General features: G+C 37.6%; 1 protein-coding gene across 5 annotated transcripts in view; it reads right to left on the reverse strand.

The window, feature by feature from the left end:
- Positions 1-130: 130 nt before the first annotated feature.
- Positions 131-24,092, reverse strand: part of evi5l (ecotropic viral integration site 5 like) — a 45,982-nt gene continuing 22,020 nt past the window's right edge. For all 5 annotated transcript variants that reach the window (XM_053615300.1, XM_053615299.1, XM_053615298.1 and 2 more), the window contains 7 exons: positions 20,192-20,308; positions 19,967-20,107; positions 15,649-15,804; positions 13,151-13,297; positions 11,170-11,265; positions 10,896-10,991; positions 131-3,561 (listed from right to left, as the gene is read on the reverse strand). In XM_053615300.1, coding sequence (XP_053471275.1) covers positions 3,247-3,561; positions 10,896-10,991; positions 11,170-11,265; positions 13,151-13,297; positions 15,649-15,804; positions 19,967-20,107; positions 20,192-20,308 — 1,068 coding nt within the window. In that variant the 3' untranslated portion in view covers positions 131-3,246. The remainder of the gene's footprint in view (positions 3,562-10,895; positions 10,992-11,169; positions 11,266-13,150; positions 13,298-15,648; positions 15,805-19,966; positions 20,108-20,191; positions 20,309-24,092) is intronic.

The raw sequence follows: 24,092 nt of genomic DNA on the forward strand, positions 1-24,092 counted from the left end.
GTTGAACTATTTCAATTTCTTTTGTTTGATTTGTTGATTGCACAGTTGGAAGTTTGTAAATCTTAACAATAAACCTGATTTGCAATTGGGGGGGTTGAATAATTTTGATTGCAACTGTAGTCTTCCAATTTGGATAATTATGTGTTATGAGTTATAAGTTTTATCCACCCTAACAATGATCTCACTTAGACTCAACAAACTGATATTTGTACAGGTCCCTCCGCAAACACACACACAAACATGCACATACACACTGATTGGTCAACATTCTCTGGAAGGCAAACGTCAACCACAAAACAGTTACACATGATGTAAGAAGGCCAAGATATGAGCCCAACTTCCTGTGAAAATTTAAAAAAAAATGCTACATTAAGTCCCCTGCACCAACACAGTGGGAGTTAATATTGATATGTAACTTCAGTCCCAGTCCTACCTGCTTGACTCGTATCGGTTAGTTATACTGGAAATACCTTTTTTCCCCTTTTAATATGCTTTTTGGTTTATAGACATTTTTTGTACTTCTTCTCACAATATGGAAATTATTGTCCTATAGTGGATATGAAGATATAAAAAAAAAGTAGTTTGAAGGGTAAAACGATTAAAACATCCAATCTGAATGACAGCAGCTGCTTGTCAAACACCATATCCATGTAAAAACCCTGTACCCTCGTCAGGACAGAAGTCAAACATGTACCTCTCACAAATAGACATGCTGCTCTTTGACAACAGGCTTAATAGTTCATTTGCTTTATATAGTATACATTAAATGCATCTCTCATCACTCTGTTAATGTACCATACATATATAGGTTTTGTTTTTGTTTTTTAAAAAAAGAAAGAAAATGTTTGACCTTTTTAGACATCTGTCCTTAATTATACACCCTATACATCCACATCTGGTTGAAAGACGAACATGGTATGCTTCAAGTACATTTAAAAATCTATTTGAAAAACTGAATAAGGCAGGGCTGAAATCTGGTGAAATCACAGACAAATGTACTCTCAAGAGAAATTCCCATAGAATCTACATGAGTACTGAAGCGAAACAATTAAGAAGAGACGCCACAAGTGTCAACACAATGAGGAACATGGTCGCTGTGGCCTGATTTCACACAACCAAGGTAAAAAGAGAAATGTAACAGAAAAGCTAACAAGATACTTTTACTAATGAATCATTTTATGGCATACATGTTTTTTTTGTAACGTTTTGAAATTTGGTCAAAGAAACTGAAGTGGTATTTACACATATTCACTGGTAGAGGTTTGACAAAATTCCAATAATTGTATATTTGGTGCCAAATCCAAAACCAAACGCACACTAGTTTATTTAGTACATTTTACACTTTAAAGGAGGGAGCATGGTTTGACTTTGCCTTGGAAAATTATATATATTATATATATATAAAACATTAAATTCAAGTAACCCTCAAGTATTCACATAGTGTGCATTAACACACTGACACTACATGGGATTAGGACTGTTAGAAAATGTGCATATATGAAAACATAAGGAATATCTTAAAAAAAAAATTAAAAAAAAAATAATCATACTAGCAGCACATGTTAGAAATTCTCTCATTTCATGAAGACCTTAAATGCCATTATTTTTGCAGCTTCCACAATTTGGCACAGAGGAGAAAATAAAAGTATTTATATTTATGTTGATCTCAATAAATGTATAAAATAATAATAATAATAATAATAATAATAACTAACTAAAAAAACATAAATAACATGTAAAATTTGGCAAGTTTGAGATATTGTTTTTGTAGCTTTGTGTTCTTTTTCAACAACAAAATGAACTTTTACCGTCCAAAAATTCCTTGTTTTTTTTTTTTTTTGCAGAGACACATACAAACACAGATTAGCTACAGTAGATAACTGTTAGTATTTTTCAGCTACGCATCTATTAACATCTATTAACATACTAACATACAATAAACATGTATGTCAAGCTTCTGTCCATATTTTCCCTTCCTTCTAATAAAGTGATTGGTGTTTGTTTCAAGATATGTCAAAAGTGCTCTTCTGTGGAGAGAGAAAACTGCTGTACAGACAAGTGTGTGTGCAATGTACATAATACTCCTGACCTTTTTTAACTTCATGGTGCTCCCAGTAGTTCTCTGCCAGAGGCTTGTACTGTGGATTCACTATTCGGCCTTTCTGCTGCACTCTCACCTCAGGTGTATCGAATTCATATCGTCCAACTCCCAGAAAACTGATGCTACACATTCAGTGTGGTGGTACAGTTAAAATCTTCGCTCTTGTGGGAAGTTGAGTCGATTAAGTCAAAAGAATGACCAAGGAATAAATCTCAAGCTCTAAATTTATGGTAGTGATAACAGTAAGGGCCCTATTTTGGTAACTTAATGGTTACACATTAGCTAGTTTTTTTTTTCCTGTTTGCATGGACATTTATCATAATACCAAATGAACGTATGCAGTGGTATTTTCAAACATACTTTGAAAAATGAGATGTCACTACATTTTCTCTCTTTATCACAAATGTCAAGACTGTAGCTTATTGACTTTAAGCAACAATACAAAATAAATATATACTACTGTACATGGAATTGTTCTGACCAAACAAATCAGTTGTAGCTACGAAATGTGAATCAGCAAAGCATCATTTACACATCATGTAATTAACAGAAGAGTAGAATCAATGAAAAGTGTCAACAACACGTAATGATGCTTAATGAGATTATGAAAACACCACTGCGCACACTTGCTTCATAAATAAAATTTACCCAACTTCCTTTCTTGTATTGTATTAATGCACACCCAAACCCTTTTCACAATCATGCCATTCTTACTGCCTGAGATATAAGTGTATTACTTTTGTTTCTGCATTATAGTCATGAAAATAGGGCCCTTGAAGTGTGTTTGTGTGCATGTATGTGAGTGTGTGCATCCTAAAGCTGATGCTGATGGGTGTTAGTGGACCTTTCAGAACCAGTTTAACTTTTCAGAGGGAAAGGAGGAGAGATGGAAGAATGGAGACACAGGAAGGGAAGGAGGGATGACCTCTGTGTCAGTCCGTTCTGTATATACATGCAGACTTCCTCCTGGACTCAGCCGAGAGTCATGCCTTTCAGCTCTGTCCTCATGGGAGTGTGTCAGCGTGTGTGCATGTGTCTGTACTCAATCTCTCGCCATCATCGGTCCATAGGCGTCCATGGGCAATACATGCCTCTGAATACTTCCGCCCGCTCTGCTCCACCCAAACCCCCACTCTGCACCCCCCTCAGTTCTCTGGGCCCTCGGTGTACACCATTTCTGGATAAAGCTGCTGCTGGGTGGGCATGGTGTCTTGACACGGAAGGGTGGCGTGGGGTTCGTTCCTCTCGTCTCCGTCACTCTCAGTGCTGCCCTCGCTGTCCAGATGAGTCGAGGTGTGGTGCGGATACAGCGCTGTGCCAGGCAGCGGGCTCTGCAGGAGATCATCATCTGAACTCAGGTAGTCTCCTTCTGCAGAAACTGGGCTCGCCAGACACAGGTCCTGATAGGCTCCACCCCCGGAGTTCTGAAATTTGGAGGGTTGACCACGTAGCTGCCTTATCTAAAATGAAAAGATTTGTGTTATAAAGGAAGAATCTTTATTTATCTTTAAGTACTGTCTGTAAAACACGAGTGGCGTTAACAGGGGAAACAGAGAAGCCTGGCCCTCTCAGCCACCATGCCAGTGATAATCAATCACAAAGAAATGATGTTTTCTGTAGAAAAATTTCAAGGTCCCAGCTAAAGTAAATGTATTAATAAACAATAATTTGATATTTTGTCTGGATTTGGCATCTGACTCGTTACATCGACCTTGCATACCCACACTTCTCCAAGGACAGTATAGCTAGCACGTGTAGCTAGAAGTAATCTTTCTGATCACATGGTTACTCTGGATGGTCTTTCTGTTTCATCATGTGCAGCAGTTAAAGACCTTGGAGTGATTATTGACTCCAGCCTATCATTTGATGCTCATGTAGATAATATTACTAGGATAGCCTTCTTTCATCTCAGAAATATTTCTAAAATAAGAAACATATTGTCACTACATGATGCGGAAATACTAGTTCACGCATTCGTCACCTCTAGATTAGATTACTGTAATGCCTTACTGTCTGGATGTTCCAGTAGGAATATAAATAAGCTCCAGTTAGTCCAGAATGCAGCTGCTAGAGTCCTAACTAGAACTAGAAGGTACGACCATATCACACCGATATTATCAATACTGCATTGGCTCCCAGTAAAATCTCGCATTAACTATAAAATACTTTTATTAACCTATAAAGCACTAAATGGTCTCGCGCCACAATATCTAAGCGACCTTTTGGTTTTATATAATCCGCCACGCCTACTTAGATCAAAAGATGCAGGCTATTTGACGGTACCTCGAATAGTGAAGGCTACAGCAGGGGGAAGAGCTTTCTCTTATAGAGCCCCACAGTTATGGAACAGTCTTCCTATTAGTGTTCGGGACTCAGACACAGTCTCAGTGTTTAAGTCTAGGCTTAAAATGTATTTGTTTACTCAAGCCTACCCTGACTAGATTCTGTTCTACTACTTCGCAGTCATAATTATCTTTTCTCTCCCTCTCTCCTTTCGCCGAGCCCCACATGAATTTATGGAGATACTAGAGATCCAGATCCTTTCTGCCTCTGGATGGAGCTCAAATCTTCTCTAATTCCAGACTGCTGGGACTACGGCTGCTCCTAAGGCCATACAGACTTCATATAAATCCATAATGAACTTTTTCACACTATCTGTTGTTACCCAGATGAGGATGGGTTCCCTTCTGAGTCGGGTTCCTCTCAAGGTTTCTTCCTCTTAAAACATCTTAGGGAGTTTTTCCTTGCCACCGTCGCCACTCAGTGGCTTGCTCAGTTGGGATAAATTTGCACCTTTAATATCTGTATATCATGTTGATATTTCTGTAAAGCTGCTTTGAGACAATGTCTATTGTAAAAAGCGCTATACAAAAAAAATTGAATTGAATTGAATTATAGCTCTCGGAAGAAAGGGTGAATACTCAATAGCAAAATCCCATGGCAAAATCCATTGACTAGGTTAACTAACGTGAGCATACCCAGAAATATGACTGCAATATTTTTAGGTCACAATTTCAGTATATTTGGTATTCTACTGGAATCTTAAGTATCATCTTTTTTTTTTTTGGGGGGGGGGGGGGGGGGGGGTTTAGCTAGCTAGCTATAGTACACTGTAGGTTTTTGAACACACCCTGTTGTGACATTTTTTTCCCCTCTCATTTTTGCATTAATGTATTGTGACATTTCATAAAACAAATCAGGTACATTAGGTAGGATTTTAGACATTTAATTTTCATTAACATTTATTTAATCTTCAGTAACAAGTAATATGGTTACATCTCTCACTCTCCCTCTCTTTCTCTCCCACTACCTCTCTCTGTGTGAGCACTGTACTGTACTGTGTGTTTTATCTCTGAGTAGAATATCCTCATGAGCAATTTCAATGTTTTAATAAATATGCAGTGTTTACAACAAACACATTTTAATATGGTGAATACAATGTAGGCCAGCTGTTTAGCAGTGTGGTTGCTGCTATCAGATAAATTAGGTTAACCTAACCTAGATACAATGCTGTGAAAAAGTATTCCTAACCCTAATTTCTTCTGTTTTTGTGTAGCTCATACTAAAACACACAATATTGTTTTTATTTATGAAATTATTTATTTTTAAGCAAAAAAAAAAAAAAAAAAAAAAAAAGTCATTCAACACTTATCACCAATGTGAAAAATTAATTGCCCCTTAAACATAAAATCTGGTTGTGCCAGCTTTAGCAGCAATAACTGAAACCAAATGCTTCTGATAACTGACGATCAGTCTTTCACTTACTTCTAGGACTAGGATTTACTCCTACGCTTTGGATCATTGTCTTGCTGCATAATCCAGTTGCGCTTGAGTTTCAATTTACGGACTGAAGACCGGACATTTTCCGGACTCCTTTAGGATTTTCTGGTAGAGAGCAGAATTCATGTTTCCCTCAATTATTGCAAGCTGCCCAGGCCCTGAAGCAGCAAAGCATCCCCAGACCATCACACTACCACCACCATGCTTGACTGTAGGTATGATGTTCTTTTTGTGGAAATCGGTGTTTGGTTTATACCAGTTGTAACGGGACCCCTGTCTTCCAAACAGTTCCACTTCGACTCAATCACAGAACATTCTCCCAAAAGGTTTAAGGATCATCAAGGTGTGTTTTGGCAAAATTCAGATGAGCCTTCATTTTCTTCTGGGTTAGCAGTGTTTTTTGCCCTGCCACTGTTCCGCGGATGACATTTTTGCCCAGTGTCTTTCTGATAGTGGAGTCATGAACTCCAACTTTATTGACACCTTTATTGACCCCCACCTTTATTAACATCTTTACTGATGCAGGAGAGGCCTGTAGGTCCTTTGATTTTGTCCTTGGCTCTTTTGTGACATCCTGGTTGAGTCCTTGCTGTGCTCTTGGAGGAATTTTGGAAGGTCGGCCACTTTGGGGAAGGTTCACTACAGGCTGTCGCAGAGCCTTTGAAATAGCTTTGTAACCCTTCCCAGACTGATGTATTTCAATTACTTTCTTCATCATTTCTGGAATTTTTTCAACTTTGGCATAGTGTGTTACTGGGTAAGACCTTTTAACCAACTTCATGCTGTTGAAAAAGTTCTATTTAAGTGTTGATATGATTGAACAGGGTTTGCAGTAATCAGGCCTGTTGTGTCTAGTCCAGCTGAACCCCATTATGAATGCAGTTTCATAGATTTGGGGAATTAGTAACTATGGGGGCAAATACATTTTCACATTGGTATAGGATAACTTTTTTGTTTCAATAAACAACTATCATTTAAAAACTGTATTTTGTGTTTACTCAGATCTTAGATTTTGTTTTCATTTCTGAAACAATGTGCGAGATGCACAAAAACAGAAGAAATACTTTTTCACAGCACCATAAGTTGTCTCTTCCATGTTATCTAACAAGATACACTTGACACTTTGTCAAGATGGGTTGTTATTATTATTGTTGTTGTTATTATTATTATTATTATTATTATTATTATTATTATTATTATTATTTATTATATTTTTATTTTTAATTCAGAATGAATATTTCAGAAAAGAATACTACCAAATGAAATTTTTGGCTTGTGGTACCTTCAAGGGGGGGGGAATAAATAAATATTCTTGGAAAATGTTTCTCTTTGGAAGCTTTGGAAGTACGGCCTCTATATCAAACTCATATATTTACATTCTTCAAGGGTTCTTTGGATAATTAAAAGGTTCCTAAAGAAGTTTGTAGGTTCTATATAGAACCTTCTAGAACCTAAGGGTTCTAGATTTAAAATGTTTTCTATTATTATTCATATCATCATCATCATCATCATCATTATTATTATTATTTTAAACAACAACAACAACAACAACAACAACAACAAAAATAATAATAATAATTCATGCGTACATATATAGACCACTTGTTTAACAAGTACATTATTGATTTTGGTTAAAAAGCACATATGGTGTTGTGTTCCTAATGTTAGCGTAACACTACAGGGTGTCCCAAACGTTTCTATACATAGGGGATTATGTTTACTAGCACCACGTCAGTTGTGCCTTTGTCAGTGGACGTTTGTGGACGTCCACTTCTCGGTTGGTCCGCAACTCTTCCAGTATTTTTGAATTTGTAAATAAGTTTGGCAACAGTGTTGTGTATGATGTGCTTGCCATGTTTCCTGTTAAAGTCCATCGCAACCTTGCAACACTTTCCCGATCCAGCCATGAGAATGATTTCAATGCGTTCTTTTTTTGTCAAAGGCATTCTTAAAGGCTATCTGAGAATAATATATAATATAAACTAAGTATGAAAAACAAGTATGAACTAAAAAGTGCTACTTTCCCCTATGTATGGAGACTTTTGGGACACTCTGTATTCCAGAACTTAGGGGTGAAGTAAGTTGGTAGGTTATTATTATTATTATTATTATTATTAGTAGTAGTAGTAGTAGTAGTAGTAGTAATAGGGCTTAGGAACAGATATGATGGAACAGAAGTTCATTCAAGCATTTTTTTTACATTTCCTTTTCTGCAGCTGTGTTGTTCTGCAACCTCTTGTGTTCAGTACTGGTCTGAACTGGTTCGATACGCATGGTGGAATAATGTGTGTCATAAATGAGGAATTTAGGCTGCATTGCTGATAAGAGTAAGGTAAGAGCGAGCAAAAAAAAAAAAAAAAAAAAAACCCAACAAACCTCAAAATACACATGTACATACTGGTTAAGATGAAATGGGTTGATTTGCTTCTGGGTAAATAAAGAGGGACTGATGTGATTGAGGCTGTGGTCCATACGTGATCTTGTTTTTATTTTTATTATATATTCATTAAATCTCTCCTAGGCAACATTATGTATTTAGTGTACATAACTGCTTTAAAAAGTAGTGGATTTACATGATCACATCTTTACGTTACTGAATTGACTAGAACGTCAGCCTTTTTTTGTAATGTTTAGCATACCTATATCTCTCCATGTGGCATGCTAAGTGTGTATATGTGGCATGTGTTCTGTGTGTGAAAAGCGTAGTCAGATGATTTCTTTGCGTGACTGGAGTGGACCACAATTTTATGTCTCATTTCATTTCTCTTACTTTGACTCACTGAACTTTACACGAGAGAAAGATACAGGTAGGGAGCCACACACACAAAAAAAATCTCAGAGATGACGTCATGGAACTCCCAGGCAGAGCTCAGGCAATCTGAGGTTGGGGGCGGAGAGTGGTAAACCAATGAAAAAGCTCCTTTTGATTACAATCGGTGCAGACTCCACCTCTCACTTCCTTGCTGAGCTTTAAGTGAAAACCACAAAGCAAAAGTCAGTGCGCTACCCGCACGAAACAGGCCACCGAGATTTACTTGCATAGTAGAGCTATTAAATGAAAATCAACAAGGAACAAATATTCATCTTTTTCTAAAATGAATCAATTTCAATAAGCAATAATTATAATCATTATTATAATTAATCAACTATAACAACCATATTGCTTAACCTATTGCTTATGAACAGCAATAGAAATTACCCGTCCTCTCAATTTAAAATTAAATTTACATATAAACTGAATATAAAATATTTTAAAAATCTAGCTATTCAGCTGTAGTCCTTGTTTTTGGTTAGAAACTTTGACCTAACTATTATATCCGATTTCTCCTACTTATTACTGAACGTTCTTGATAACGTCCATAATTTTTTAAAAACCTCCATAGCCTACATATTAATTTGATTTTAAAATGCTTACATTTGTGACCGTGTCTTTTGCAGCAGCTACATTTAACACAATTTCCTCATGCTTAGATTTGTATGTAAACACTGGCCTTAGGGCTCAAATAACGTGACTGAAAGAAAGACTGAGAGAGTGGTGAGAGGTAAAACCAACAAAAAGGAAGATGACGAGTACTAAGAGCGAGAGCAGTGCAGAGAAGGAGTGACGGTGAGAGAAAGAAAATGGAGAATGTCAACATACTCTCACACCCTCAGTCACGAAAGGCTTGTCTCTGGATGAGCAAGCGCTGCACATGTAAAGACGATTTTGTATGTGTGGGTAAAACAGCTCATCAGCATCACACACACACTCACACACATCAAAGCTTCCCCTCCGTGCCTCTGTGTGTATATGGCTCATTAGGTAAATGGGAGAAATAGGGTTGTGTGGTCAGTGCAGTGGCTTTTGATGCCATTTTACTACTCTATTTCTCAGATGTGGAATTATCAGATTGATAGATGATTGGTTGATTTTACACTTCTCTCCACCTCTCAAAATAACCAGCAAGCTAAAGCCTAGAAATGACTAACGTTCTAACTGGCAACAAACTAAGTTTAATAACACATAATTTGCATATCCTGTACAAATTTAAATAGGAAAAACAGGCATGCATAAGCAGTGCTAGATCTTAACTGCATTTCTGTGAAAAAAGGATTTGCCACTTCCTTGTTTCCATATTTGTCAAGATTTTTGTTTCAGAGCTTTAGGTAAAACTTAATATTAAAAGGAGAACATAAAACAAATGATTGGATATATTGCTTTCTTAACAGACTACTTCCTTTACTTTGTCAGCCCTATATGTCTCACAAATTGCAAGGTTCTTTTTTTTTTTTTTTTTTTAAACTTCCTGAATCAAACATGATACGAATGAGTTTTGGATTTAACGTGGCTGCCTAAAAATCAATGAACCGAAAAGAACTATCAGTTAAATTTAGGTAGCTTGTTGATTAAGTAACTAAGGAGGCAACTACTATTTCACATAAGTAACCTTGGTGATAGATAGCTATGTTCTGTAAATTGATTCAATTAAAAGATGCTCGTGTGGTGTTTATTGTGGTTCTCTGTTTTTCTCAAATTATTGTGCAACTAATAAGCAGAAATAGAGGAACTCAGGAAGGGGGCAAATAATTGTTAACATCATGTTTAATGCATAGCTGGTTTATAAATTCCAGAGCTGGTCTCATTTTCTTCTTAATTTTAAAGCCTGTTCTATAAACCTATATAGCTTGTTCTATATAGCTATTTCAGGTATATTAGTTATTTTAGTTAGAATTCAAGTATTATAATATTAAGTTTTTATATTATAATATAAGTATTATAACTAGCTAATAACTATTTTAAAAATTCAGTCGATACGGCAGGCTTATTCCAAAATCTTTACCAAAAGACTTATTAGCTTGAACATGTACATCTAAAACCATGCACGTTGATATATGCAAATCAAGAAGGGGGCAAAAACTTTTTCAAGGAATCGTAGGTGACTTCTAAAAATGCTTAGGTTTTTTTCCATACAGAATATGTAAATATACCATGCATGTGCATACGTGTATGTGTGTGTGTGTGTGTGAGCCTCACCTCATTCTTGAGCTCAGCAATCTGTTCCCTCAATTGATCAATGTACTGTCTGGAATCAGAATGATTCAGCTGACCCTGGATTAGCCCTTCCTCTTTCTGCAATACAGCACACATCAAGACACACAATCACATACACACACACACAAACACAACGCATTTAGAGATATATCAGACATACAGTATAACTTGTATCAGTGTATCAGAGAATGTACACACACACACACACACACACACACACACACACACACACACACACACATCCGTGTGCACATACTTGCAATTCTAGCTCGGCTATTTTTTGCCGGAGTTCAGCCATGGCCGCCATACTGTCTGCCTCCCTCAGACGAACCGCCATCACCTCCTCTTTACTCTGAAACAGAGAGTGAGACACACAGAAAAAGAGGGAAAGAAACAGAGGTTTGAAAAAGAGAGGTCATACAGCAGTCATTCATTCATTTGATGAGTGCTTTTAAGCTTTTAATTCACACGCACATGCATACTGACCTTTTCTTAAGCCATAAAACTATGTGAACTGTTATGTGAATCTTTATTACATAGTTAACTATGTACAGACAGTTTCACTATGCTGATGTATGGCAGATATTATTCTTATAATTGAATTTAAGCATAAGAACAACAATATTCGCTTATTATTCAGTTATTCACCATAAAGCATATTATTGAGTCATTCTTATGATTTATACATTTTATAGCATTTGGCAGAAACGCTTATCCAGAGCAACTGACATTTATCTCATATATATATATATATATATATATACATATACACATACATACATATATACATACATATATACACACACACACACACACACACACACAATTGAGCAGTTGAGGGTTAAGGGCCTTGCTCAAGGGCTAAGCAGTGGCAGCTTGGTGGTGCTGGGATCTTAATTCTCCAATCAGTAGTCCGAATGTCTTAACCATTGAGCTACCACTGCCCTATTATTCAGTAAACATACTGATAAATATGTAGTTATGAAAGTTTAATCTTGGCTCTTCTATAGTTTCTTTACTATGGTATTTTATAGTAACGGTGTATATTATAATATATACATAATGGTACAACTGTGGTTCTGTTATAGTGGTTGTGTTGATTATAAACACTTGGGGGTGTGCTGTTATAGAAAAATAATCAAGGTGGTAGTGCGTGGTATTGTGTGATGCAGCTCAATGTAAAGTGGAGTTACTGTTCCCACCCAAAGTTGATTACTTTCCTACAATAGCAAATGTTTTATTCCTATTATAACACAGCAATTTGCCGACAGTTTATAAAAGGAAATGGCATTTCATAATTTTAACCATTTCTAATTATATGTTGTAAAACATCCAAGAGATAAGTAAGTTCCCCTTATCACTTACAGTAGATATCAGCAGTTCTTCTGTTTTTTTTTTCTTTTCTGAGAAATTGCATGGTGCAAAATCCTCTGAGAAGAAGCTCATTAATATAAACCTTGGATTTGATTTACTACTTTCAGGGCTGTTGTTATAGAACATTAATCAACACCTTCTGACCAATTGGATCAGAGAATTCCACAGCACTATGGTAAATTTTATTATGATGCAGCCACAGTTTTACAGCTCCAGAAGTATTAGCACCCTCAGTCATCATGAATACTATGCAATATGAAATAGTATGCTTACTGATACAGCCATAGTTTTACTACAGTATCTTATATGCATTACTATGGTTTGATATGGGTTTGATACTAATCTATCTAAACTGCTAAATGTTGAAATTAAAATAATAATAAAAAAAACTAACAGAATGGTATATACACAACTTTAAAATGTAATACAGTAAAAACAGTTGCCTTAATACACCATACCATTCAGATTCAGACAATAAAAAACACTCGCACATATTTTAGTTTCAGTTGTGTTTACTAGAGTGATTGCAATCACATAGTGAACAAAGGTGTAGTAAAACTATGAGAGACCCACCATTCCCATGGTTTAATGCAAAAAAAAAAAAGTTAATTTTCATGGTTTATGAATAAGCGTGTGTGCTGTAGAGTGCTGTAGAGTGTGACCAAATTAATTCATTAAAATCAAATAAATCTAAAAAAAAAAACAGAAAAAAGGGAAAAAGGACCAATAATGATTATTTTAAATAATTATTTGAAATAAAATAAAATTAATACATCAAAAAGCACAGAATAAAAGAAACAGCAAAAACGAGGACACACAAGGTGTGTGAATGCCTAAGTGTGAGATAAATAAGCATACAATACCTTGCAGTCTGACTCAGCCTGTTTCCTCTTCATTTCGTTGAGCTGACTCTGCAGACTCTTGTTGTGTGATAAAGCATTCTGCAGTCTCTCCTGCAGGGCAGCGCTCTCCTGCTCGTGACGGGTCATCGCCTTGCTGTAGATCTGATTCTATACCAGAGAAAAACACACATTAATCATACATTCACAGACAAGAGTGCAGCATCAAGTGTTCTGAATCATGTACAAATTATTAAAAAACAAAGCAAGTAATGATTTGACTGGAACTGATTGGGCCTTGTGCCCACAAATTCTTTATTTAAATATTATGTTCTTTCGGTGCTTCTATCTACACACTACACTATATAAACGGCAAAATTATTTACATATATGAATGCGGTACCCTGAAGTTCCATAACATAATACCACATAATTCACTTGAGCCACGTTATTGTACCATCATTTTACACGAAACACCCAAATTCATGTTGATGTAGCATCGATTTTAAAACTATATCAAGTACATAAATATGAGAGTGAAATATTATGAAGAAGGAAAAAAAAAGAAAAAAAATTGTTAATGTTATTACAACATTAATGGGCATATTTACAAACATGAACTAACAGTCTGTAGTTATTAATTATAAGCATTATTATTATTATTATTATTATTATTATTATTATTAAAGTAACACAATCTGCATTCACATAGTGATGTACATGGGTAGTACAAGTTTTGGGCTTTCTAATGATAGTGTAGCACTATGTTTTAGAAATGTTATGACTTTACTCAGACAGTATTAGACATTACTTTCTTGCAACATTATGATTTTCATATCAAAATATATTATTTTTAACAATGGTGTAACAAAAACATTGAGTCATCAAGACAGGGAAAGCGGAAAAGAACTGAAATTTAACTAAAGCTGAGATAGAGTCAGGACCATAAATATTTGGACATTGACAAAGTTATTGTTATTTGAGAGGTCTACCACTGGAGACTGAAGTTTAAATAATGAGATTAAATAATGAATATGAAAGTATGCATAAAGTGGATATCCACTAGTGTGTAGCATCCACTTGGATGATGCGCCGGCAGCCATAGTGTGCCAGAACACCCACCACACACCAGCTATTAGTTGAGAGGAGAGAGTGATATAGCCAATTCAGAGATGGGGATTATTAGGGGGCCGTGATAGAATTGGCTGCCCAGCTGTTCCATGGCCAGATGAGAGTTATTCCCTCATTATTTCACTTACATGTAAGCAGATATGTACAAGCCAACTATTAAATTCTATTAAATTTAATCGTTTTTATAACTATTAAACTATTAAATATTAAATTGACTCAGAATGCAGCAGCATGCCTCGTCTTCAACCAGCCCAAAACGGCTCATGTCACACCCCTCTTCATCTCCCTCCACTGGCTTCCTGTAGCTGCCCGGATCAAATTCAAGGCTTTGATGCTCACGTATAAGACCTTGTCTGGATCAGCACACCCCTACCTCAACACACTCCTGAAGGCTTACGTTCCCTCACGCGATCTGCAATCGATTAATGACCGACGCTTAGTAGCGCCTACTCAGCGTGGCTCAAGGTCCCTTTCCAGAACCTTCACACTAACTGTTCCTCAGTGGTGGAATGAACTTCCAACCTCAATCCGGACAGCAGAATCTGTCACTGTCTGCAAAAAACGGCTAAAGACCCACCTCTTCCGTGAACATGTAACTAACCCCTAAAATGCCAACCCCACATTATCCTTTTAAAAAATAAATAAATAACCAAAAAAAAAACCTCACAGCCTCTCTGCGCACTCTGCTTTTCTAGAACTAAATTAAAAATCTTGTATGGTAGCACCACTTGTATTTGTTCTCTGCTTGATATTTCGCTTTGCTTGTATTTCCTCATTTGTAAGTCACTTTGAATAAAAGTATCTGCTAAATAAATAAATGTAAATGTGAATTCTCAAATTAAATTCTTAAAAAGAAAGAATGCACTGGTGAGCTCATGAACACCAAAAGGCCCAGAAGACCATGGAAAACAACTGCTGTAAGTGATCCCCTTGCTAAAGAGAAACCCCTTCACAACAGTTGGCCAGATCAAGAACACCCTCCAGGAGGTACAAAAATCTGTGTCAAAGTCAACAATCAGAGTAAATAAGACGTTTCATCACAAGATGTAAACCATTGGTAAGCCTTGAAAACAGGAAGACCAGATTAGAGTTTGCTAAATAAATCTTTTAAAAAAAGAAGAAAAGAAAAAAAAAGCCTGTACAGTTCTGGAACTATCATATGACCAGATGAGACAAAGATCAACTTGCACCAGAATGATAGGAAGAGAAGAGTATGGAGACGTGAAAGAACTGCTATATCACCCCATCTTACTGCGAGGGCATGTATGGCTGCCAATGGAACTGGTTCACTTGGTTATATTGGTGATGTGACTGCTGGCAAAAGCAGAATGTGTGTGTGTGTGTGTGTGTGTGTGTGTGTGTGTGTGTCGCTCTCTGTCTGTCTGTCTAACCTGGCTCTCCAGCTGCAGGTTTTTAAGTTTGACCTCTTTGACCTCAGCCTGTGTCTGAGCCTCTTTCAGTCTCATGCTCATCAGTTTGTCCTGCATTTCATTCAGGGCATTTTTCTTAGGAGACTCTTTCCAGTGGCCACCACGCGATGTGTAGTGCTGAGAAAGGGAGAGAGAGGAAGTAATTTTTAGCAGTAAACAAACAGTTTAGTACATGTGGATTGCGTGTGATTCTACTGAATTGTACATAATTATGCAGAACTGCATCCTCTGCTGGTTTAGACATCATTTTCTCTAAAGAAGCGCATGGTGTGGTATGTGTATAGTGACTATGTTAAGACAACTGGCTTTGTGGTATAATCTTGAAATCGTTTATCTCATAAATGTGTCATGTCTAACTTTTAAATTGCTGACAAAAAGTTAATGCTGGCTATGATAGAAAGGCGTCAGAACACTGCATCTCAGCTTGCTGCGTATGGGGCTGCATAGCCCATGCTGACCCCTGTCTACCACCAAAGCACCTACAATGGACGCGTGAGCATCACAACTGGACTGTGGAGCAGTGGAAGAAGGTGGAAGGTGCCTGGCAAAGAGATGGCACCAGAATGCACTATGGGAAGAATGCAAGCTGGAGGGCAAAGTGTGATGATCTAGCAATGTTCTGCTGGGAAACCTTAGGTCCTGGAATTTATGTAGATGTTACTTTGACACGTACCACCCACCTAAACATTGATGCAGACCAAATACACCTCTTCATGGCAACGGTATTCCCTAATGGCAGTGGCCTCTTTCAACAGGATAATGTGCCCTGGCACACTGCAAAAATTGTTCAGGAATTGTTTTATCAACATGACAAAGAGTTCTAGGCGTTGACTTGGCCACTGAATGGCTGAATGGGGTTCAACTGGACTAGATGCAACCAGGCCTGATTACTGCAAAACCTGTTCAATCAAATCAACACTTAATTAGAACTTTTTCAACAGCATGAAGTTGGTTAAAAGGTCTTACCCAGTAACACACTATGCCAAAATTTCAAGAAATTCCAGAAATGATTATGAAAAAGGTCACTGAAATACATCAATCTGGGAAGGGTTACAAAGCTATTTCAAAGGCTCTGGGACTCCAAAGAACCACAGTGAGAGCCATTATCTCCAAATGGAAAAACTTGGCACAGTAGTGAACCTTCCCAGAAGTGGCCGACCTTCCAAAATTCCTCCAAGAGCACAGCAATGACTCATCCAGCAAGTCACAAAAGAGCCAAGGACAACATCAAAAGGACCTACAGGCCTCTCTTGCATTAATAAAGGTCACTGTTCATGACTCCACCATCAGAAAGACACTGGGCAAAAATGGCATCCATGGAAGAGTGGCGAGGTGAAAACCACTGCTAACCCAGAACAAGATTAAGCCTCCTCTGAATTTTGCCAAAACACACCTTGATGATCCTCAGACTCTTTGGGAGCATGTTATGTGGATTGATGAGTCGAAAGTGGAACTGTTTGGAAGACAGGCGTCCCGTTACATCTGGTATAAACCAAACACAGAATTCCACAAAAAGAACATCATACCTACAGTCAAGCATGGTGGTGGAAGTGTGATGGTGTGGGTCTGTTTTACTGATTCAGGGCATGTGCAACTTGTAATAATTAAGGGAAACATGAATTCTGCTCTCTACCAGAAAATCCTAAAGGAGAATGTACGGTCTTCAGTTCGTAAGTTGAAACTCAAACGTGTCTGGATTATGCAGCAAGACAATGATCCAAAGCATAGGAATAAGTCCTAGTAGTAAGTGAAAGACTGATCTCCAGTTATCGGAAGTGTTTGCAAGTCCAAACCATGGAGGCCCCACCTCGCAACTTACAGAACTAAATTGATCTGCTGCTAACATCTTGGTGCCAGATGCCACAGCACACCATCAGAGGTCTTGTGGAGTCCATGCCTCCATGGGTCAGAGCTGTTTTGGTGGCACAAGGGGCACTTACACAATATTAGGCAGATGCTTTTAATGTTATGGCTAATCTGTGTATCCACACCTAGACTAAAGACAATCAAACTCATTTCCTCATACATTTCCTATGTTAATTCAAATAGGGTATCTATTTTTTCCATAACAGATCATTTCAAAATCATACCCAAGACACAGATTTATTTCAGCTTTTACTTACTATATCAGATTTTCAGTGGTTCAAATGTTTACATACATTTTGATAGTATTTGTTGATGCCTTTTAATTGCTTTAACTTGGATCAAGTTAAAGGTTTTTGTCCATTCCTCCTGACAGAACAGGTGTAGTTCAGTCAGGTTTGTGTGACTCCTTGCTCAGACACACTTTCAGTTCAGTTGACAAATTTTCTACAGGATTCAGATCAGGGCTTTGTGAGGGTCACGCCAGTACTTTTACTTTGGTGTCTTTAAGACATTTGTTTTTTACAACTTTGGAGGATTGCTTAGGATCATTGTCCTGCTGGAAGACCCATTTTAACTTTCTGGTTGATGTCTTGAGGTGTTCCTTCAGTATTTCTAGATAATCCTATTTCTTCATGATGCCATATATGTTCTGAAGTGCACCAGTCCCTTTACCATGAAAACACCCCCACAACATGATGCTGCCATCCGCATGCTTCACAGTTGGGATTGTGTTTTTGGATAAAAAGCCTCACCCTTTTTTCACCATACATACTGCTTATCATTGTGATCAACCATTTAAAATTTTTGTTTCATTCTGCCAAAGAATAAAAGACCTGCAAACTCCAGTCTTCTGGTCTCTGACTAGGGGCTTCTTCCATGCATGACAGTCTTTTGGGCCATGGCGATGTAGGACTTTGTTAATGGTGGATGTACATATTTGGTACTTGGTGCCTCTAACCTCTTTCACCAGTTCCTTTGTTGTTGTCTTGGCTCGCAGTTGAACCTTTTGGACCCAGTTTGTTGACTCCTGGGAGTAAATTTGTGCCTTTTTCCTGAATGATGCAGTGTCTTTGTGGTCCCAAGATTTTTATATTTGCATACAATTGCTTGTACAGATGCTTGGGGTACCTTTAATTGTTTCGAAATTGCTCAAAGAGGAACTGGACTTGTGGAGGATATCTTGGCTAACTTGCTTGCATTTTCACTTGATATCAAGGGCAGAAAAGGTAATTGTCTCAAAAGGTTAGGCAGTTTTACAGCCACAGGTACACCTCCCAATTAACTCCTAATTATAACAATTCTCCAATCAGAAGCTTTTAAAAGCTTCAAAAAAACATCAATTTCTGGAATTTTCCAGACTGTTTAAAGAGACAGTCAACTTGGCCCACTGGAGTTCTGATATAGTGGAATAAATTTGTGTCTAATCGATTGTTTTAAAATGAACGCTGATGTAGATGCCCAAATAGACTTACAAAGACTAGAAATTAAATATGCAGAGGTGCGACTGAATATCTTTAGCCTAAGTGTATGTAAACCTTTGGCCTCAACTGTACAGTATATGATATGTGGCCTCTGAACAGTCTGAACAGCCAAAACAGAACTTTTGTGTCAATCCAACTCAATGTTCATCATAATTTTGCACTCACTGTTGATGGCCCAACCAGTCTAGGCTGTGGTCTCAGAGCCACATATTTTATTTTCATAATTTTGGACCTTCATTATTTTCAGTAAAATTGTGGCTCTTTTTTCATTCTCAGCCTTATAATGTTCTGCAAGTTTTGTAATTTCTCTGTTTTATTTTTCATTTACCTCATATATATATATATATATATATATATATATATATATATATATATATATACACATATACACACACACACACACACACACACACCTCATTATACTGAACATCTTTTCAAGACAGTAGTGTTTGTTTTTATATAATGTAATGACTTATAATCTCACTATCCGGTGTCACCCAGAAGATGATGGGTTCTCATCTCATCTTGTTCCTCTCAAGGTTGCGTCGTTGTGTCATCTCAGGGACATTTTCCTTGCCACCATCTCCTCCAGCTTTCTCATTATGGATCTAAATCTACATCTGGATTTCTCTTTGGGGCAATATCTCTTATTTTAAGTGCTTTGCAGAAAAGTTCATAGGCAATCACTTGCTTTCTAATTACCACATTATCACAGTTTTTCTAATGCCAGGTTGGTTTTTATGTGAAGCTTGCTTTGAACCAATACACCATGTTCCTCTCTAATAGTTTCTAGTCTGTAGTCTGTTTCTAATCTGCCTCTTAATAGAACTACAGCCCAAGAACTCCACCCTGAAAAGTTTCCTGAAGTGAAAACATGCCCCTAAATGTCCTGACTCTGATGGACCTTCATAGCCCATTCAAAGCTATGTTACCTGCCAGCGCTGGTTGAGTTCAGTGACCACATCCTGCATCTCTCTGAAGGAGCGCAGCGTCTCCAGCTCTCTCAGCTTGACCTGTTTCAGCTCCTCTTGGAGCTGCGCTACATTCATTTCGTCAGGCAGGGAGCTGCTCCTCTACATGCACACACACACAAAACATATCAGTACGCAATAAACAAACAGACCTATGGGGTGATATAATACAACACTCGTTCTGACCTTCTCGAGGTCCAGCACCTTGTCCTGCATCTCCTTCAGTGCACCAAGGAGCTCTGCTTCCTGAAGGCGAGACTGCTCGAGCTGAGCCTGCAGCCCGTTCACAAACTGCTCTGTATACTAGAGAGAAGGAGAGAGACGCATTGACATGCTAATACTAGAGTCCAGTTAATAGGCAATTTTTAATTACAGTGATACAGTTCCACATGTAAACAATGGCACATTAATCCTGTCTTTATTATCTTATTCCCAAGACAACAGGAGTAATAACATGAAACTAGTGTAAAAGAAAATAAAAGCAATATTTACCATTTTTAAGATGCAACATATTTCTCTAGAAGGTTTGCCTCTTTAAATAGAGAAAGTTTTGGGATCTAATTTTGCTTGACAGTTGAGGACTGGAAAAAGGTTGTGGCATGTTATGCATTCTGAGATGATTTTCTGCCCACCGTGTTTGTATAGAGTGGTTATTTGAGTTACTAAAGACTTCCTGTTAGTTTAGACCAGTCTGGCCATTCTCCTCTGACCTCTCTCATCAACAATGCGTTTCTGCACACAGAAATGCTGCTCATGCTGCTGATGTTTTTTTCCCCCCACACCACTCTTGCTAAACAGTAGAGACTGTTTTGTGTGAAAATCCCATGAGATCAACAGTTTCTGAAATACTCAAACCAGCCCGTCTGTCACCAGCAACCGTGTCACTGAAAGCACACTGTTTCCTCATTCTGATGTTTGATGTGAATATTAACTGAAGCTCTTGACCTGTATCTGCATGATTTTATGCATTGTTCTGCTGCCACATGATTAGCTGACTGGACAACTACATGAACATGCAGATGTACAGGTGTTGCTAAGCAATGTAATTTTTACATTTTTATTTTGGTATGTCAACATTTTCTCAATTTTCACACTGATACCCTTTGTCTTTGTCTATAGTGTTGGCAGTGAGCAGCCCAAACAAACTTGCAGTATCTCATTCTCAACCAGCTCTTTGAGGTTTATCTTTACATATCCTATAAGCCTGTTTTTTAATTTGGTGTCAGGTAAGCAAATCTATTTGCAAATTTCAGTTAGGTGGTGAACGAGTACTCAATTATTTGTCTATTTAACATTAGTAATTATTTCTTTAATCTCCCTCACTGACAGTTAAAAATAAAGCCCTGTTTATGGAAAGTCCAACCCTAATCAAGCGCAAGAAGCCGCAGACCTATTTGCCCGAGCCTGATTTCCGAAAAGCGTGTGAAGATCAACACTGTTTGTAAGAGTGTTCAAAGTGATACTTGTTCAACTTCGTCACTACGGTCTTTGTTTTATAACACGTTTTGTAAACCAGACACTTAGCCATGTTCGTCTCCCTTAGCAATAGTATGATCAGCAGTGTTTGTTTTAGTGTGTGTGTGTGTGTGTGTGTGTGTGTGCGCGCACGCAGGTCACACTGTGCTTGCTGTAAGACTGTGGCCTAGCGGGAAAGCTGTGGCCTAGCACATACAACGCGTTCTCACGGAGATTGACTTCTCATTCTTAGCATCCCTCCATCTTTTCCACTCAGTTCACCATACTACTTTCAGTCATCTCTCTCTCTTTCTCACACACACACACGCTCGGTCTCTGTCTGTGTAGGCCTGCCTATCAGTACGGTGTCAAAAGTTTAGCAATTTCACAGTGTCACTGGAATTAACACTTTACTTGAAAGATGAATGTGGTAAGAGACAAACCCCCCACCTCCGAACATGAGACATCAATGAAAGTCCATATACAATGTCTAATAGATGAGATTTGTCAGAAAAGGTTGAGTCAGTGTGTGACAGGGGCCTCACAGACCAGCACTACATACACGCCATTATACAGACGACATTTCATCCTAACCACTGCAACCCCCTTTTGCTCAGAGTGAAAAACCACGATGAACCGATTTAGATAAAATATACACTCAATCACACTTAAACTCTGGCTATTAGCTGAGATGAACATGAAGCTTTATCCTATATGAAAAATAGGACAATACACCAAAAAATATTATTCATTTATTCATTATATAAACAAGTCAGTATACACTACAAGTCAAAAGTTTTTGAACACAGATTTCTTTAGTCACTCTTTATAATTAAACGAGGAAAAGAAATTCTACACGTTACATCAGATCCAGTACCTAGATTTTTGTATTTAGGGACTTATTCATCATTCACACTTTGATTGTAATGAGACTGTAAATGAGTGCTCTGTTAAAGGCACTTGTTTGGTGAAGCAGTCACAGTGAGAATGTAAGTTACTCTATTCCTAGATAGTATCTTTGTAGGTTAGTATCAACTGTAAGACAAATACATGTCTAACTATAGGGTGATCCAGATAAGTCTTTTCCAGTAAGAACAAGATTTTAAAAAAAAATTTATTTAAATAAAACACCGCAAGCATGTCTCAGTTCCCCTATACCCATTTCTTCCTTCGATTTTCTAATCAGAGAGTATTTCACTTAAACTCACTACTTGAAATTTAACCAAAAATGAACATTTTAGGGTGTCCCTATATTCTAGCGTTAAAATATATAGGCCTAAATCCTGTCTACATCAGCATTGGTGATGGTCAGGGATCAATAGTTAAGTGTGTAACATAGCACATGTCATGCCCGTGTGCTGAGAGTATAACGTTAGACATCTCTCTCACACCATTTCTCTAATGTCCGCACACTTCTCTTACACTTGTACTTATGAAGTGTGAAAATATTTTTCAAACTGACAAACAAGCTAACAAGAACATTTGTACAATTTTTTTTATAACACCTCTACTTGTGCTAAAACGGTCACAATTTTGAGTGAGACCTTCCAATTTAATGACACTTTGTTGAAATGCTGTAAAGTGTGCAGCCTGCATAACCTGATCTCAGATCAGTTCAGATTTGAACATGTACAATAGCATAACTGTCCTCTGGAGTAGGAAATAAAAAAAGAAGGGGCAGGGTTGGGGTAGACTAGGTTCACCAAAAAATTGCCTATTTTTTAAAAACACAAATAAAAAGATGTGACGCCACTATGAAATAAAGCCTCATGAATGTAAAACAAATAAAAAAACAAAACAAAACATGAATTCTAAACCAAGGGTAAATTAAGGGTAAGTTACCTACTAGCGCCCCCTTGCACATAACAAGCTTTTTTGTAATGCAGGTGATAACAGGAACTAATTTGTTTTGTGGACATTTCACAACACTAAATATAACTACACTATAACAGTTATTAACCAAATGTGTAATTCATTAATATATTAAAATCTGTTAGTGTTGCCAAACTGCTGTGGTATTAAAGGAATACAGCACTTTGGGATGTGGATGTATAGGAAAATAAACCAGATGTTACTAACACCTAGTACTATTGGTGTGTACTCCGAGGAAAGCAGTACTATTGTTGTGTACTCAGAGGAAAGTAGTACTGTTGGTGTGTACTCAGAGGAAAGCAGTACTGTTGGTGTGTACTCAGAGGAAAGCAGTACTGTTGGTGTGTACTCAGAGGAAAGCAGTACTGTTGGTGTGTACTCAGAGGAAAGCAGTACTGTTGGTGTGTACTCAGAGGAAAGCAGTACTGTTGGTGTGTACTCAGAGGAAAGCAGTACTGTTGGTGTGTACTCAGAGGAAAGCAGTACTGTTGGTGTGTACTCAGAGGAAAGCAGTACTGTTGGTGTGTACTCAGAGGAAAGCAGTACTGTTGGTGTGTACTCAGAGGAAAGCAGTACTGTTGGTGTGTACTCAGAGGAAAGCAGTACTGTTGGTGTGTACTCAGAGGAAAGCAGTACTGTTGGTGTGTACTCAGAGGAAAGCAGTACTGCTGGTGTGAATTCAGAGGAAAGCAATACTGTTGGTGTGTATTCAGAGGAAAGCAATACTATTGGTGTGAATTCAGAGGAAAGCAGTACTATT

Source organism: Ictalurus furcatus, chromosome 26 (assembly GCF_023375685.1).
Source record: "Ictalurus furcatus strain D&B chromosome 26, Billie_1.0, whole genome shotgun sequence".
Taxonomy (NCBI): domain Eukaryota; kingdom Metazoa; phylum Chordata; class Actinopteri; order Siluriformes; family Ictaluridae; genus Ictalurus; species Ictalurus furcatus.